The following is a 13,812-nucleotide window of genomic DNA, read 5'->3' on the forward strand; positions in this document are numbered from 1 at the left end:
TCTACAGAATAGATGGAAGACATAAACTATAACTATTCACACACAATGCTAACCATCAAGAAAACGTTTTTATGGTGAAGGAAGAGAATAACAGAGAAATTGTTCTCACCCAATTCCTCATTCGCTTCTGGAGAGTGACAATCAGGAAGAGGAGAAAAGACTTCTGGGTCTGTTTTCAAATCTGAATAGTCATATTCGAAAACAAGATCAATCGGCTGTGATCTGGTTTTGCCAGAATTTGACACCTCTTTGACACCAGAGGAAACATCCAATTTTGCACCGGCCTGTTTAGCAAACATACCCTTCAATGAATGTCTCTCATGTCTGGACTCAGAGACTGCCTTCCACCTTTCTGTCTCTAATTCAGCTTGCTTCTTCTTTGCCTTTGATACTTTAACTTCCTTTAAAAGCATTTGCTTCTCTGCCGTATCCAACTTCGATTTCCTTAGCATTGCAGACAAAATCTTGTCTTTCTGCTCCAAATCCTTGCTTATTTTTGTAATTTCTATGGACAATTTTTGTGCCAATAATACTGACTCCTCTTTTTGCTCTAGGACCGAATCAAGCTCCCGCTTTGTAGCTTCAACTTGCCTAAAGGCTCGCCCCATCTCTGCTTCAAGTTGCCGTTGATTAGACACAATCTCAATGAAGGCGGTTTTGTGCTTCCAAAGCTCAGTAGAGTGCTCCTGAGCTTCACGCTTTGCAGTTTCTCTCAATTCTTCAGCAACACTTTCAAACTTCATTACCTTTTCTTCTAATTCCTTCCCCTTCTGCTCCATTTCTTCAATTACCTTATCCTTAGACTCCACCAAGAGCTCCATTTCATTGAATTTTTCACTCAAGTCAGCAATTTCTTCATTTTTCTTTTTCTCGAGGACTCTCAATTCATTTATCAGGGCTCCAATCTGCAGCCGAAGTTTCTTTCTTTCAATTAACCATCCCTGCTCTTGAGATGCAAAGATGCCAACAACCTTCTCATTTGCTTTTGCATCTTCATGTCTCCTTTTCTTTAACTCCTCAACCTCTTTCTCAGCGGTCTCAAGCTTCTGGTGAAGTTCACACTTTGCTAGATTGGCTTCTTCTCTCTGGATTCTCCATACTAGCAATCCCAAGAGTTGAGCACTTCCTTGAAGCATTTTATCTCGTAATTCAGACCATTTCTCATCTTCCTTTTCAGGTCCCGTGAGGAGTCTGAGAGCAAAAAAAGCACAAGAAACACCAAAATACATTGGATACAAGCTGTCACTTTTCTCTTCCGAGATAATTAGATATGACCCAGAGATTCCCTTCTCATCCATTGCTTAGGAACTTGCTTCTTCACCTTTGGGAATGGTAGGTAGAAAAAGAAAGTTAGAAATCAAATTGAGAGGTGAAATCAAGGAACAGAAAGAAAGAATTAATACAAGAAAGGAAACTGAAATTCCAGGCATTCTCTGTTTCAGCAGCACAGAATTCATACCTATGAAAGGAAACCACTTCTATACATTTAGACAAATTATTTAGAACTAAAAGAGAAACATATATTCACGGTAATCTAGTACAAATAATTGAATACGAAAAGCATTACAATAATGGAGGAACAACAGTACCCTACATAGTTAGCTCACAAAAACCTTCTCAACTGTACAATCCATGACAAAATAATGTAAAACTTACAAGAACAAAAAGGTTGAAAGGCCTCCTCCAACTCAAACCAGAGGCCACAACTCTTATGGGAAAACTTCTGTTAGCCTAGAGAGACCAACGTTGGTTTTCCATAAAGATATTTTCTAGGGGCTAGCAAAACCCAACTTCAGAAAATTTCAAGTACCGGTTTGATTTGGAAGTTATCCATTATAAATGATCAGGGAATACCAAAAGCATGAGTTTTTACACGTGTCTAAACTCTGCCAGAATCAGTTAAAAAGGACAAAGCATTTTACAGAACGGAAGAAAGGCTTGCTCCCTGGTTTTCAGTGAAAGACCCACACCTGACAGCCACACTTGCGTTTCCCATCAGCTTTTTTCATCTATTCCTTCTTCAGCTCCGATAATGAGTCATGACCGAAATGGGAAGCAAGAACACTAGATTCCTGGTGGTTTGTCACCATTACTAAAAAACAAGTAACGAGGAAAAAGAGTTGAAGAAAATATACTATACCAATCCTGGAAATATATTATTGTTTCCAGAGTGTCTTTCACTTTAAAAAGTATATAAAATTATTGTTTGAAACTGTTATGCATAGAATAATTTATCTCAAAAAAACACTGCCCAAAAGTTTACTTTGTTTCTATAGTTCTCAAAAAAGGGCATATTGCTGGCAAAGGCTACAAAAATAGTTCTGACAGCACTTTTCGGGCTATCATAGAGTGATAGAGAGGGTGTCCTTAGCCTAGAAAATAGAATGCTTGAAAATGTGTGGTGTTTTGTCTTCATTATCAATAATTTAAAACCATATGAAAAAGATATTGTGCGACTTTGGAACACAACTGTTACCAACCTATAATAAATCAGTCAATATATTGGATTATATAAAAAAAATATAAAATACTATAAACCAAGTGAGAATTTTGCCTGGACCACGTTATCAAGTCATATATATTACCATAATTTACACCTGCTACAACTGTTAAAGAAAACAGAAATCTTGAACATTACATCTGACAGTCAATGCTCATGAAATTACTGCCCAAAGTAAAGAAAACCCAATTTTTTAAACGATTCAATTGGTTCCTTAAGAACCCAAGAATATTTTCCTCATGAGAGATACCCCCTCGTCCAATTTAGATAGAATTTAATACCTGTTGACAGCTCCTAATGGCTAGTAGGCAAAAAACTGGTGGTGAGGAGCATTTTGTGTAAACAAAGAGCGCGAGCAATCAAGAATGTCGCTGTCAAATTCATAAACGTCATAATGAAGCCACCTAAGAAGCCAGTTCTTCATGGGTCCAGGGCTGTTAGGCTCCTCCTATCTGCGGCCTTGGTTGAGAGACCTGTAAAGCAGGAACTTGTTGAGGAAAGCATAAGCAAATCCCTTTGTATTTAACCTGTTTTTGTGAAAAGTAAACAAGGCAAAATGACCATCCCATAATTCTAATTATAATAACCCAAGCCAAGATCTGCTCTTGGAATTTGGAGTAACCAAGTACTGAATTCTTTTGATTATGCACAAAGCAACCAATAAAGAAGAATAAAATTGAAAGAATATACTAAGGAGTTTGAGTTAAGTGGGGCAGCTAAGAGCACAGCACCGGGATCCCACCGTGGATTTGGTATTAATGATCAAGCTCGATGTGGATCCCTCCGGTCTGAAATGACGTGTACTAATATTGTCACGTATTCAATAATTGATCCCAAAATTCTTGTTCAATAATCATAGTGAAAATTCTTTAAAAGAACTGTTGCTATTGTTTTGTTCTTCACACTTGATCTGGATGGTAACAAAAAAGTCAATCAACTTCCCAATCCCACCAAAACGTATCATGTTCTTACGGTACCAAAATGGTTGAAATGGGGATGGAATTAAATATAGTAGCAGCAGCAGCTGTCTGATACGGAGGAGTGGAAAAACGGGACTTTAAAATGGAAATAAATGGAGACTTGACGGTCTGCTGTTCAAGGAAGAGAAATAAGAGATGCCATCCTTCTGCCCTTAAAAGTTTCCAAGTGGGGTTTTGCACAATAAAGCGTGTCCAAGTCTGAACACAAGAAAACGGCAGTGGAGAATATAAAGGGCCCAATCGCACCCACGGTGAGCAATCGGCCACGAAATCACTGTTATGGGCCAGCTCTGCACATGATTGTAGGGTCCATTTCTTATGACTTTGGGTTTAACCCCAGCTCCGATATCTTAATTTGTTGTTCCCTTGTTTTCCAATCCGCACTGGATCAATCCATTTCAACGACATAATCCAATTAGGGACAATAATGAGTATTTTATAATTGATTATCTTGTATTATTTGATTACTTTGTATTATTTTATCTGATTGAGAGATCAAGACTCGGATTAAATTCGATACGTGTTTAAGTGGCAGGCTTAACACATCCACTGTTCGGATTTAATTATAAATATTAATTTTAATTTTATATATCTTTTTTTATTATAATTTTTTAAATTAATTTAATACTTACTAAAATTCATTAGCTGTTGTAAATATAATTTTTAAATTGAATTTTTTTTGCACATTTAATTTATTTTTATGAACTAATTTTAATTAATTAATTTGATTTTCCTTAATAATATACATCAAAATTGATTTAAAATTTATTTTATTAGCTATTTAGTGAGTTCAACTATTTAATTAGGATATTTTGGTACAAATTTGTAAAAAAAATCAAAATTTAATAGAGAATATATAAGATTTAAATACTCTATTAAATAGTAATTTTAAAATAAAATATTTTAAAAATAACAAATATATCTTTCCGTTGACAACCTTAAATCAAATTAGAATAGCAACGTCCTCGGCTGCAAATTTTTGAGCAATCCATTGAGTTTTAGTGTATGGTAATATAATAGACTTGTTGTTATATATGATCATAAAGTATAAAATAAAATAAATTTTCTTTTCCATCATTTATTTCTTTTACTAGATATTAAGATTTGAAAATTGAAATTTATAATCTTAATTTTAAACATTATCAAACTATACATATTCTTATAATTTTATATAGAACTATTGATTTTCCTTCTTTAAATGTGGAATGTGATAGTTTTAAATTGAAATTTTTATTTTTTTCAAAATTCATAATTTTTTGTAACAAAATTGTCAAATTATAGTAATCGTGCAAAACACAAGAAATGCAATGATAGGGAAAAAAGGAAAAAAAATGGAAAAAGCAACATATGCAGGGTTGGATGATATTAGGCGAAACTAGCGACGTGGCATTACGACGGAGAATCCCAGCCATTCTGGTAGTCTCTAGAAGCTCCCACCGCCTGTGGAAAAGGGATCCATTCCAAGGGAGAAAGGATTATTGTGTATGTACTCGTAACTTATCCTAATTCTAACACACTATTTCATTTTCATCACTATTTATTAAATTTCCCTTTATTTTAAATACATATAAAATTAATGTTATTCATGTCAATTTTTGTTTTTTAATTAATTTTTTCATTATCATTTTACTCAATTGAAGATTATTAAAATTGCAATTATAGATTAATTTAGTAAGGACACACTACTAATAAGTGATTAATGTATATTAAAATTAATTTATAATTAAAAGTTTTATAACCCTAAGTTAAGTAAGAAGATAACAGAAAATTAATATAAAACTGATGTAGACAAATCTTAATTTTAGCTTTTTTTGTAGAATATATGTGTTGTCAGATTTTAATAAAAGTAGTAGATATTTCAATTACTTTTTCATAACAAAGAGTTTTTTTTAAATTAATTTTCAAATATATCGATCACCTTAAAATCAAATAAGTAACTTGTCCACTAATTTTAACAACGAAGAAAATCCTTATTCACCGCAATATCTAAATTTGATTTTTAGCTTTTAAAATTAATTTATGTCATGATAAAATATGCTTACAACACAGCATTCGAAAATGAAAACTAGGGAATCCCATGGCCTAGATTTCTCATACCCATTTTAATAGGTGACGTGGCGAATTTTGGAAGGAGATGCCCATGGTTAGGCAATGACGTTATCCACACAATAGTCTCCTATAAAAATGTTTTCACCTAGCGGTTTGTTCTTTTACTTCACGTTCAAGTTCCGTTCTCAGCTTGCTCCTCTGGTTTTTTCCTGTGAGGAAAACTAAAATTTTCATTCGTATCCTTGAGATTTTCTTTATATTCGAAATCATCGTTACTGATTCAATTCAAGATTTTTATTTTGGTTTCTTCTTCTTCGAAGTTGAATTGGTGTAAACTCTAGGGTTTTGAGAGAGTTACCCATGGGTGAATGCAAAATGGAGGATATGCCGTTGCCGGCTCTCTTCGAACAAGCTCGTAAGATCCATCTAACGGCCACGGAGTCCGGTGCCGATCAGGTATGGTCCTTGTCATGCTTGATTTTAATGTTCCTTCACAGCTTTCTGATCTGATAAATGTGAATTCATGGGTCCACAGGATTTAGTAAAGAAAGGATCCGAGGTGCTGGGAAAGTGCGAGGACATGATAAGCAAGCTCGGGCTCTTCTCATCCAATGAGACCAAAGATGACATCAGCACCACCAATCTCAAGTACCTTCTGGTAATCATAATCATTTTAATTCTTTTTTTTTCATAAATAGTACTTAGTATCTTCATTAAGTTTTGTTTGAAATTTTTATTTCTATTGCATTTATAATATTTCTGTAATTACTTCTTTTTTCCTTAAATAAGTTTGGAGTGTTCATTTTTGGAATATTTTGAAGACAATATTCATAGCTGTAATTTAAGTATTCCGTAACAGGGAGGTTCTAACTGTTGTTTTGCATTACAGGTGCCGTTTTATCTTGCAGAGCTGACGGAAAAGCTTGTGCAGGGTGACAGAATACAGATTCTCAAGACTTCGCAGGCAAAATTGAAAGTAATTTTAGTTCATAACATGAAGCAAAGTGTGGTTAAAAGCTCATTATGAAAGTTTAGCATTAGAGATGATATTTAATAATGTTTTTTGATTTCTGTTTATTTTATTTTATTTTAAATCTCTTTCAACTTGTTAGGATAGTTCGTCTTGTCTTTCAATTGGAACTTATAGAATGTGTGCTATGTTCTAGGAATTCATTTCATTTTGTGAGGCAATGGAACTTGTACCACAGGAAGAGTTGGAAGCTTCTGCAGAAGGAGGTTCCAATTCTTTGGCTGATCGAAGAGCCTTAAAGGTAGTTATGTATTCTTGCTAATAGCATGAATTTTTTTTGTTATTGGATGCATTCTGGGTTGTTGATTTGCAATCGAAATGTTGTTGTGGTGCATGTGTGTTATGTTTGTGCTTGTATCCAGATTGCTCGGTTCAGACGCCAAAGAGCTGCAGAAGCGAAGCTGACAGAAATAAAGGAGCGGAAGGAACGGCGCGGGCGTTCAACAAAAGCAGCTGCCTTATCCACTCCTGTTGAGGCTGGAGAGGAGGATGAGCAGGATGATGATGGGGAGGAGGAACGGGAGGTTAGTTGTCTGCATAAAATACGTTTTAAAGTACCTCTTCTTTGATAGAGCATTATTGTTAAGCCTTCCCTGTTAGATGCCAAACTTGATATTGTTATCATAGGAAAATCTGTATATACATAAAACTCATGGGAGGTATTGCATGAACTGGTGCACAACGAACCTCTAGCAAATGTTTTATGAATTATCTCATAAAACCAGGAAGCTTTAGTTAAGCCTACTATTTAAGAAGGTTTCTTTTGAATTTGCTTCTTGTTGATTTACTTCTTGTGCTTGTGAAGGTTTAGTTAGGGCTATTCATAAGATAGTTCCATCTAAATTGTTTGTTTCTTTATTTCTTGTGCTTTTATGTTTTGTCATAGCTTATAAGCAATTTCTTGCAAGAATTGTAATTATGTTCTATGTAACTGTGATATCTAGCAGTTTGAAATGTTGTGTGTGACGTTATACTTTGCTAAGTTATAATTGGAGGTTTTATGACTGCATATGAGTGTTGGTTTTCTTTCTTTTGTCTGAGGTGTAATATTTTTCTACTGGATAATGCTAGGACCCTGTTGGGAATTACAACTACACTAGGCCTGTTGGCCTTGGTATGCAGCAAAGGAAATATTGGCCTTCATCCTTTTTCTTTACTTAAAATTATGATGGAGGTTTTTTTCATTTTCATGAAGCCTGTATCTGATATTGAAAACTAATTTGGTTATTTTGTGGTCACAAAAAATGTGTTATGCGTTGAAATTGAAATGATATGCCTCATGCTTATTGTTGAAGTTATTAGTTGTGCTTCTTAGGTTTCACAAAACTTTCTGGTTTCTCTAAAATAATGACATTCCCCTTGAGCAGGCTTGGCTGACAACTATCTCGTTGGCTATTTGTAAGGTTAGTCTTATATATCAATAAAATTTGCCATGTACAAGTTTTAAATTTCTTTTCCATGATAGTGATATCTTCATAGCTCTTTCTGCCATGTGACTACATTTGTAGGCTTTTGATCTGCTTGAAATGCTAAAAAAGGAAGAAGAAGTGCTTTCTGCTATAAAGGAAAAACAACTAAAGGTATTGATCTGCTTAAATGATCTATAGGTTAACTTTGTATTCTTCATTTGTGTTTCCTGAGAGATTTTACTTCTCTACCTTGCGAACTTTTTATTAATGAGTTGTGTTGAAACTTTCCACCAGAAGAAGGTATAAAGCTTTTGAGTAAATCACTACTTGAAGATTGACTGTATACACCCCACTTAGGAGATGTAAAGCATTACTTGAGTTAAATATTTTATGGTGGTTTTTTGGAAAGGCATATATTTATGATGTTAAGCCTTGGAAGGTGACATATAAATGTACAATTCCAAGATTGCCACTGTTCACCCCTCTTAAGAGATTGGTTACTTAAATAATTTTTTCTTATAAATTCAGTAAATTTGTTACCATGTTAAAGTTGCCTATGTTCTCTAAGCTTGCAACCATACCAAGGCCATTGACTTTGGAGAAAATTGGAAATTCTTCGATAAATTGCTGGGAATCTTTAACTAAATCACCTGAAACATAATATTGTTCTTTAAACGATAAACATTACTCAATTCATTGTAATTTTTTCATCATCTCTCGTACCAACCATGACACTGACTAGATGACAGTGCTCAACTTCTTGTGCATAGCTAATGCCAGTGCATGGCCATCTTCTTTGGTAACTTGTGTTGAAAAAGGATTATAAATGGATGTGAGCTCATATTCATCATATTCATTTCTGAGTTTTTTACTGAGATTTCGTCAGTTAATACCTAATGACTCAATTTCTTTTGTGATTATAAATGGATAGCATTTCCTTTTTTACTTGTATTTCAGGAAGGGGAAAAGGGATTTTCTCAGGCTATCCTTGATGATCGCACCAAGAAAGCAGAGGCCTGGCATCGTGATGCTGCAGCTCGTGCACAATATACTAAACCTGCACCACCTATCACATGTGCAACATTTGCTCAAGATGTTATAGAAGGAAGGGCAAATGTTTCACAGGCACATGATCACAAACACCAGCCGATGATCTTTGGACCACAAAGCCTTATTGGTGGAAGCCTTACAAATGAGAGGCAAAGGATGGCAGCACAGGTTTTCCAACCTGGTCATAGGTAAATCCCTGTCCTGGTATGCTACTTTTAATTACATTCTGTTTTATTGTCTGGGATGAACGAGGGGTTCGAGCATTAAATTCTCTCGTTAAACATCTTGTCATGTTATGCCAAGGTAAACATTTGATAATGGGCACATATGGGTTCTGATCATGTGTAAAGAAAAGCATTGTGTTTTGTTGAATGTATTGTTTTCTATTGCTAATCCAATTATCTTGTGTTAGGATGCCAACCATGAGTATTGAGGAAGCTGGTCTGAGGGAGATGGAAATGATGAATAAATGGCAGGAGAGGAATGCAAAAATGTTTGAAGAAGCCAACTCGACATGGTATAAGGACAGCCCAAAGTTGGGACCAAGTGAAAATGAAGAAGACGATGATGCTGCCCAAGACAAGGCAAGAGCATGGGATGATTGGAAAGATGATAATCCTCGAGGTGCTGGCAACAAAAAGCTCACCCCCTGTGGGTAAAGATGACAAGTAGTTGGTCATATTTCTCTTATGAAGTATTCTTTCAAACCAAATTACTGGTAGTTTTTGGTTTTAGGAACATTTTCTGAACCTTTATTTTTCTTATAGAATGTTGTTCTTACAAAGTTTTCAGTTTGCTTTGAGCAATGTATAAAATTCCTATTGGTCGATTAGAGCAAACTTGGTCCTGTGTAGGTGTAGGTGTTACCAGATTTGGTCATCTAAGTCGATTGTTTCAGGGTTTAAGCAAATATCGAGGTGCCAAACTTTGAGACGAGAATAATGAAATAGGAGTTTGATTCATGCACGAAACATCAGGGGTCCCAAGGTGGATTGCTGTGCGTTGGCACTGTATGAAAGACATCGAGCGTCTGGTAAACCTTCATTGGCTAACCCCCACCTCAATTCACGTGCAGTGCTGTTGCAAAGAGTGGGAGGTGTCCGTACATGTCGGCAAATGATAATGAAATCGAAGCTTTACTGTTCTTGATTGAATTTGTTGGCTGCTTATGCTGCTGTTATTCACCTTTCTTGCTTCTAATTCCACTTTAAAAGACCGACGATTTTCGAGAACAAGCCTTTTTTCCAGTTATTACTCAATACTAGACTACAATATTCTATAATCACAACGCTAGCAAGTTCCAAGCGTCAATGCAGACAATCTATTACTAAACAAAGTAATTTAATATAAACCAAAATTGGTCAGCTTTGTCGGTTTCAAAATTGGCGGTGGGAGTGGCGGCAGAGGCACTTTTTGGCCAACCCCTCTCTATCCTCACATCTCTAACCATCTCTCTAAATTAATAAGTAACTGATTCTTTCTCAAAATAAAATAAAATAAAATAAAATAATTGACTGATTCTTTGAAAGATGCCACGTGCCAATAAGCCAGCCAGTGACAGGCAGTCGCAAACTTTTCCAGTTATTAAATGGAAAGCCCATATTATTTTCATGTGAAATTCAACTGTCCCTTGTCTCGTAGGACAAGTCCTCTTAGAGCATGTGGATGTTTCATTGTTTGATTAGAAAGACCGATACCCTTTGTACAGCATTGTTGAACGACAATTGGCCCACGAAATTGTGGCAAAGATTGCAGGAAAGCGTGCTGATTGCTGAATCTAGCTCTAGTGAACTCCACTCCCAACTTCACTTTCTCTTTTCTGAGTGGACTTCGAAATAAAAATCTCACAACCTTTATTTTGGGGACATCTCAAAAGCAGAAAGTGCGACAAGTAAAAATGTGATGGAAATAGCTGCAAAATGCAGAACCGATCTGGCAAGCGCCTGCTATATTAATACGACCATGGAATGAAGAGTCCACTATCGATTCAGCGCCCCTATCCACATTCTCGAGTAAAAGATTCTTGCCAAGGAACAAGACAGGGAAATGAGTTTCACGATCTTATCAAATTGTACGAGAAACATTTATGATGTTGATTGGATGACGTTTAGATTCAAGACAGGATGACAAATCAAACTCACTGCTAACTTCCAGGCATCCCTGTCCATGTCACCCCATAGCCACAGCTTTAACCGTCCAAAGACAAAATGCATTCCCGACCTTTTGTCAGCTGCGTTCTCCGAAGAACTTGAACCATCTACGCAAATGATTGGCACCACAAATTTTACTCTGTTATCTTCTACAATCCAGCCTTAAGCAGATTACACGTTCTGAATGAATCATATGAGGAAAATTCAAGGGGTAAAGCATAGTAGACATTTTTTGTTTACAATGGTTAAGGAGGCATGAATCATAACTGATAATTGAGTTGCATTAAGCTCAGTATATTTCTTGCTAATAAAACCGGAACCTGGCTATTTCATAAGGCATCGACCATTTTGATGCAGAAGAAGTAGCCATGTTAATCAGGTATCATACAGAGAATAGACAGTTCATAGAACCGAATGCCATTAGAAAGAATCAATTCTCTCAGCTTAAGACATACAAGAAAATAGTCATGAAGGATGCACTTCTGCTGGCTGCAAATCGGAAACCAGTTGGATACTAGAAGAAATTTAGAGTACTGATAGAAGCCAAATTCAATTCCAGACAGTAATGAATCTAGAATTATGTTTCTTAAAAGCAAATTGGGAAGAAAGATAGCAGCAGACTTTTAACCTTTGAAACAATTTACAATCTAAAAGTGTAAGTTTGCCTCATATGAACGGAGTAATCCATTAGCAAAGGCAACCCCCCTGCCTGCTCCTTCACCATGCCAAATTGTTCCTTAAATCTACATTGAAAGATGACCCCGGGGTGGATTAGGGTACCTAACTGAGTAGAAAGAGTAATCTTTTAGGCATTTTCCAGACCTAAACAATGAAACGTTCATATGGAGAGGACTCACGCAGTTTCATTTTATTTACTTGTGTATAACACACACAGTCCATAATTCTCTTCAAAATGATATGAACCTTTTTCCGAGAATTTCCAATGATAAATGTAAAATCACAATAATGAAAGCAGAAAGATGAAACGGTTAATCATTCCATAAAAGAAAAAGTGAAGAGAAAGATGGAAACTGTTACATTCGAAAAGGAAATACATTTATTATTGCAACAAGGAGCAAAGGTAAAAGCAATAAGCTGATATTTCATCAATTAAAGAGACAAGAATATCAGCAACAATTGCCAGCAGAGGGTTTATCTATAGCCTGTTGGTATAAACAGTTTTTGGTGCAATTACATATAATTTTGCGAACCAAATAACTGAAAAAAAAAAGAATTGTTCTGAAATCAACAAAAAGAGTTCAAAACTCGCAAGAGAATTAGCAGTTGATGCCAGAGCTGAAAAACTGAGAGAAAATCAAACACTTACAATGACAATTTTTACAATTCCCATAGCACTGTTTTTTGGTCCACCCGCCGGATGCTCTCTTGTCATCAGGATTTGTCATTCAAACTCATACTTTTGACCACCAAATTATACAACAGAAAGAAAAACAATTCCAAACACTGAAGTTTCAACCATCAATGCATTGAAAGCCTCTGCAAACCATTAACCAAATCCCAAACAAAGTAACACAAACAACCAAATCCAATATCAAGACCACCCAAACATGTTTCCTCCAAATTTGCTTAGCCTTTTGCCTATCACCCCCACCCATATAATAACCCCCAACACTTTTTTGCATAGAAACTGGGAAATCTCTGAAATCATCAGCCACATCAACCTTATTCTCCATCCCAATCCCACCACCAGCATCTTTAGCCTCACCTCCGTTGGCCTCCAAACCACTCAATCTTTTCTTCTTTTTCAAGCCTTTACTTGGACTCCCTAACAGAGGAGCCACCACGGTTCCCTTCCCTTTGTTAGAATCCAAACTTGGGTCTTGACTCTCTTTTGATGGGGATGTAACCAACTCCATATCCAACGCCATTATCTCAGAAAAGATCGGATCGAAATAGGATTGGAGACAATTCGGGGTCATATTATCAGTGCCCGCGATCAAACCAGTCTCAAGAAAATCCTCGAAAGCACATTTCAGGCGATTCAAGAACCAAAAAGACTCAGATTTGTCAAGATCCTCCTGGCATATGATGAAATAGGCAAAAGGGCCATCGATTAAGAAGGTGTAGGTCCTTTTGGAAACGGTATGAGAGAACATTGAATGGAAAGGAGGGGATTTTTCGATGCATTTTTGAGCTAAGGATTCGATTCCCTCGTCTTTGGAAGAGAATTCAGCAAGAATTGTGGGTCCCTTTGCAATGCAGGCATAGAATATGAGATTTGGATTGGAAATCATTTGATGGGTTCTTGTTAAAGATGGCAACTTTGATTTTGATTTTGATTTTGATTTTGATTGGATTCCTAATTTCTCAAACCCAAAAAAGAAAAACTCTCTGCTTTCGCTTCTCTCTCTGAAAAGGAAAAGTTTCTGTCTCCTGGTTTCTGCCTTCCTCTCTCTGCAGATCGTATCATGTTTCTGCTAGGGTTTGGAGGAGGAGAAGAACAACAGAGTTGGATCCATAGTTGGAGATTAGAATACACACAAAAAAAAAATAGAAAAGTTCGAGCAACAGAACAACGACGCTTATTCTGCAAAGTACCCTTCTTTAAAGATCCTAATTACGGGAAATGCCCAAAGAATTTCATAATGTCGGCCTTCGTCGGCCCAACTCCAATAATTTAGTA

At 36.0% G+C, this 13,812-nt stretch overlaps 3 protein-coding genes across 8 annotated transcripts in view; 1 reads left to right on the forward strand and 2 right to left on the reverse strand.

Moving 5' to 3' along the window:
* Window positions 1-2,215, reverse strand: part of LOC110412808 (Ribonuclease P protein subunit P38-like protein) — a 3,997-nt gene extending 1,782 nt beyond the window's left edge. For 2 of the 6 annotated variants that reach the window (XM_021423475.2, XM_021423467.2), the window contains exons 1-2: window positions 1,657-1,959; window positions 110-1,321 (exon numbers count right to left, since the gene is read on the reverse strand). In XM_021423475.2, coding sequence (XP_021279150.1) covers window positions 110-1,298 — 1,189 coding nt within the window. In that variant the 5' untranslated portion in view covers window positions 1,299-1,321; window positions 1,657-1,959. The other 4 variants (XM_021423459.2, XM_021423437.2, XM_021423445.2 and 1 more) reach the window with 3 other exon arrangements.
* Window positions 2,216-5,687: 3,472 nt separating this feature from the next.
* On the forward strand, window positions 5,688-9,857 carry TAP46 (2A phosphatase associated protein of 46 kD). Its single transcript, XM_021438498.2, has 9 exons — window positions 5,688-5,985; window positions 6,065-6,187; window positions 6,419-6,505; window positions 6,696-6,800; window positions 6,922-7,083; window positions 7,927-7,962; window positions 8,068-8,139; window positions 8,926-9,206; window positions 9,431-9,857. Exons 1-9 carry the CDS (start codon window positions 5,890-5,892, stop codon window positions 9,675-9,677), a joined length of 1,209 nt encoding a protein of 402 aa, XP_021294173.1. The 5' UTR covers window positions 5,688-5,889; the 3' UTR covers window positions 9,678-9,857.
* Window positions 9,858-12,137: 2,280 nt separating this feature from the next.
* LOC110414050 (SNARE-like superfamily protein) lies at window positions 12,138-13,746 on the reverse strand. The gene has a single exon (XM_021425113.2). The coding sequence runs from the start codon at window positions 13,421-13,423 to the stop codon at window positions 12,641-12,643; it is 783 nt and encodes a 260-aa protein (XP_021280788.1). The 5' UTR covers window positions 13,424-13,746; the 3' UTR covers window positions 12,138-12,640.
* Window positions 13,747-13,812: the final 66 nt, after the last annotated feature.

This window comes from Theobroma umbraticum, unplaced genomic scaffold (genome assembly GCF_002168275.2).
Source record: "Theobroma umbraticum cultivar Fairchild unplaced genomic scaffold, ASM216827v3 scaffold_30.0, whole genome shotgun sequence".
Classification (NCBI taxonomy): Eukaryota; Viridiplantae; Streptophyta; class Magnoliopsida; order Malvales; family Malvaceae; genus Theobroma; species Theobroma umbraticum.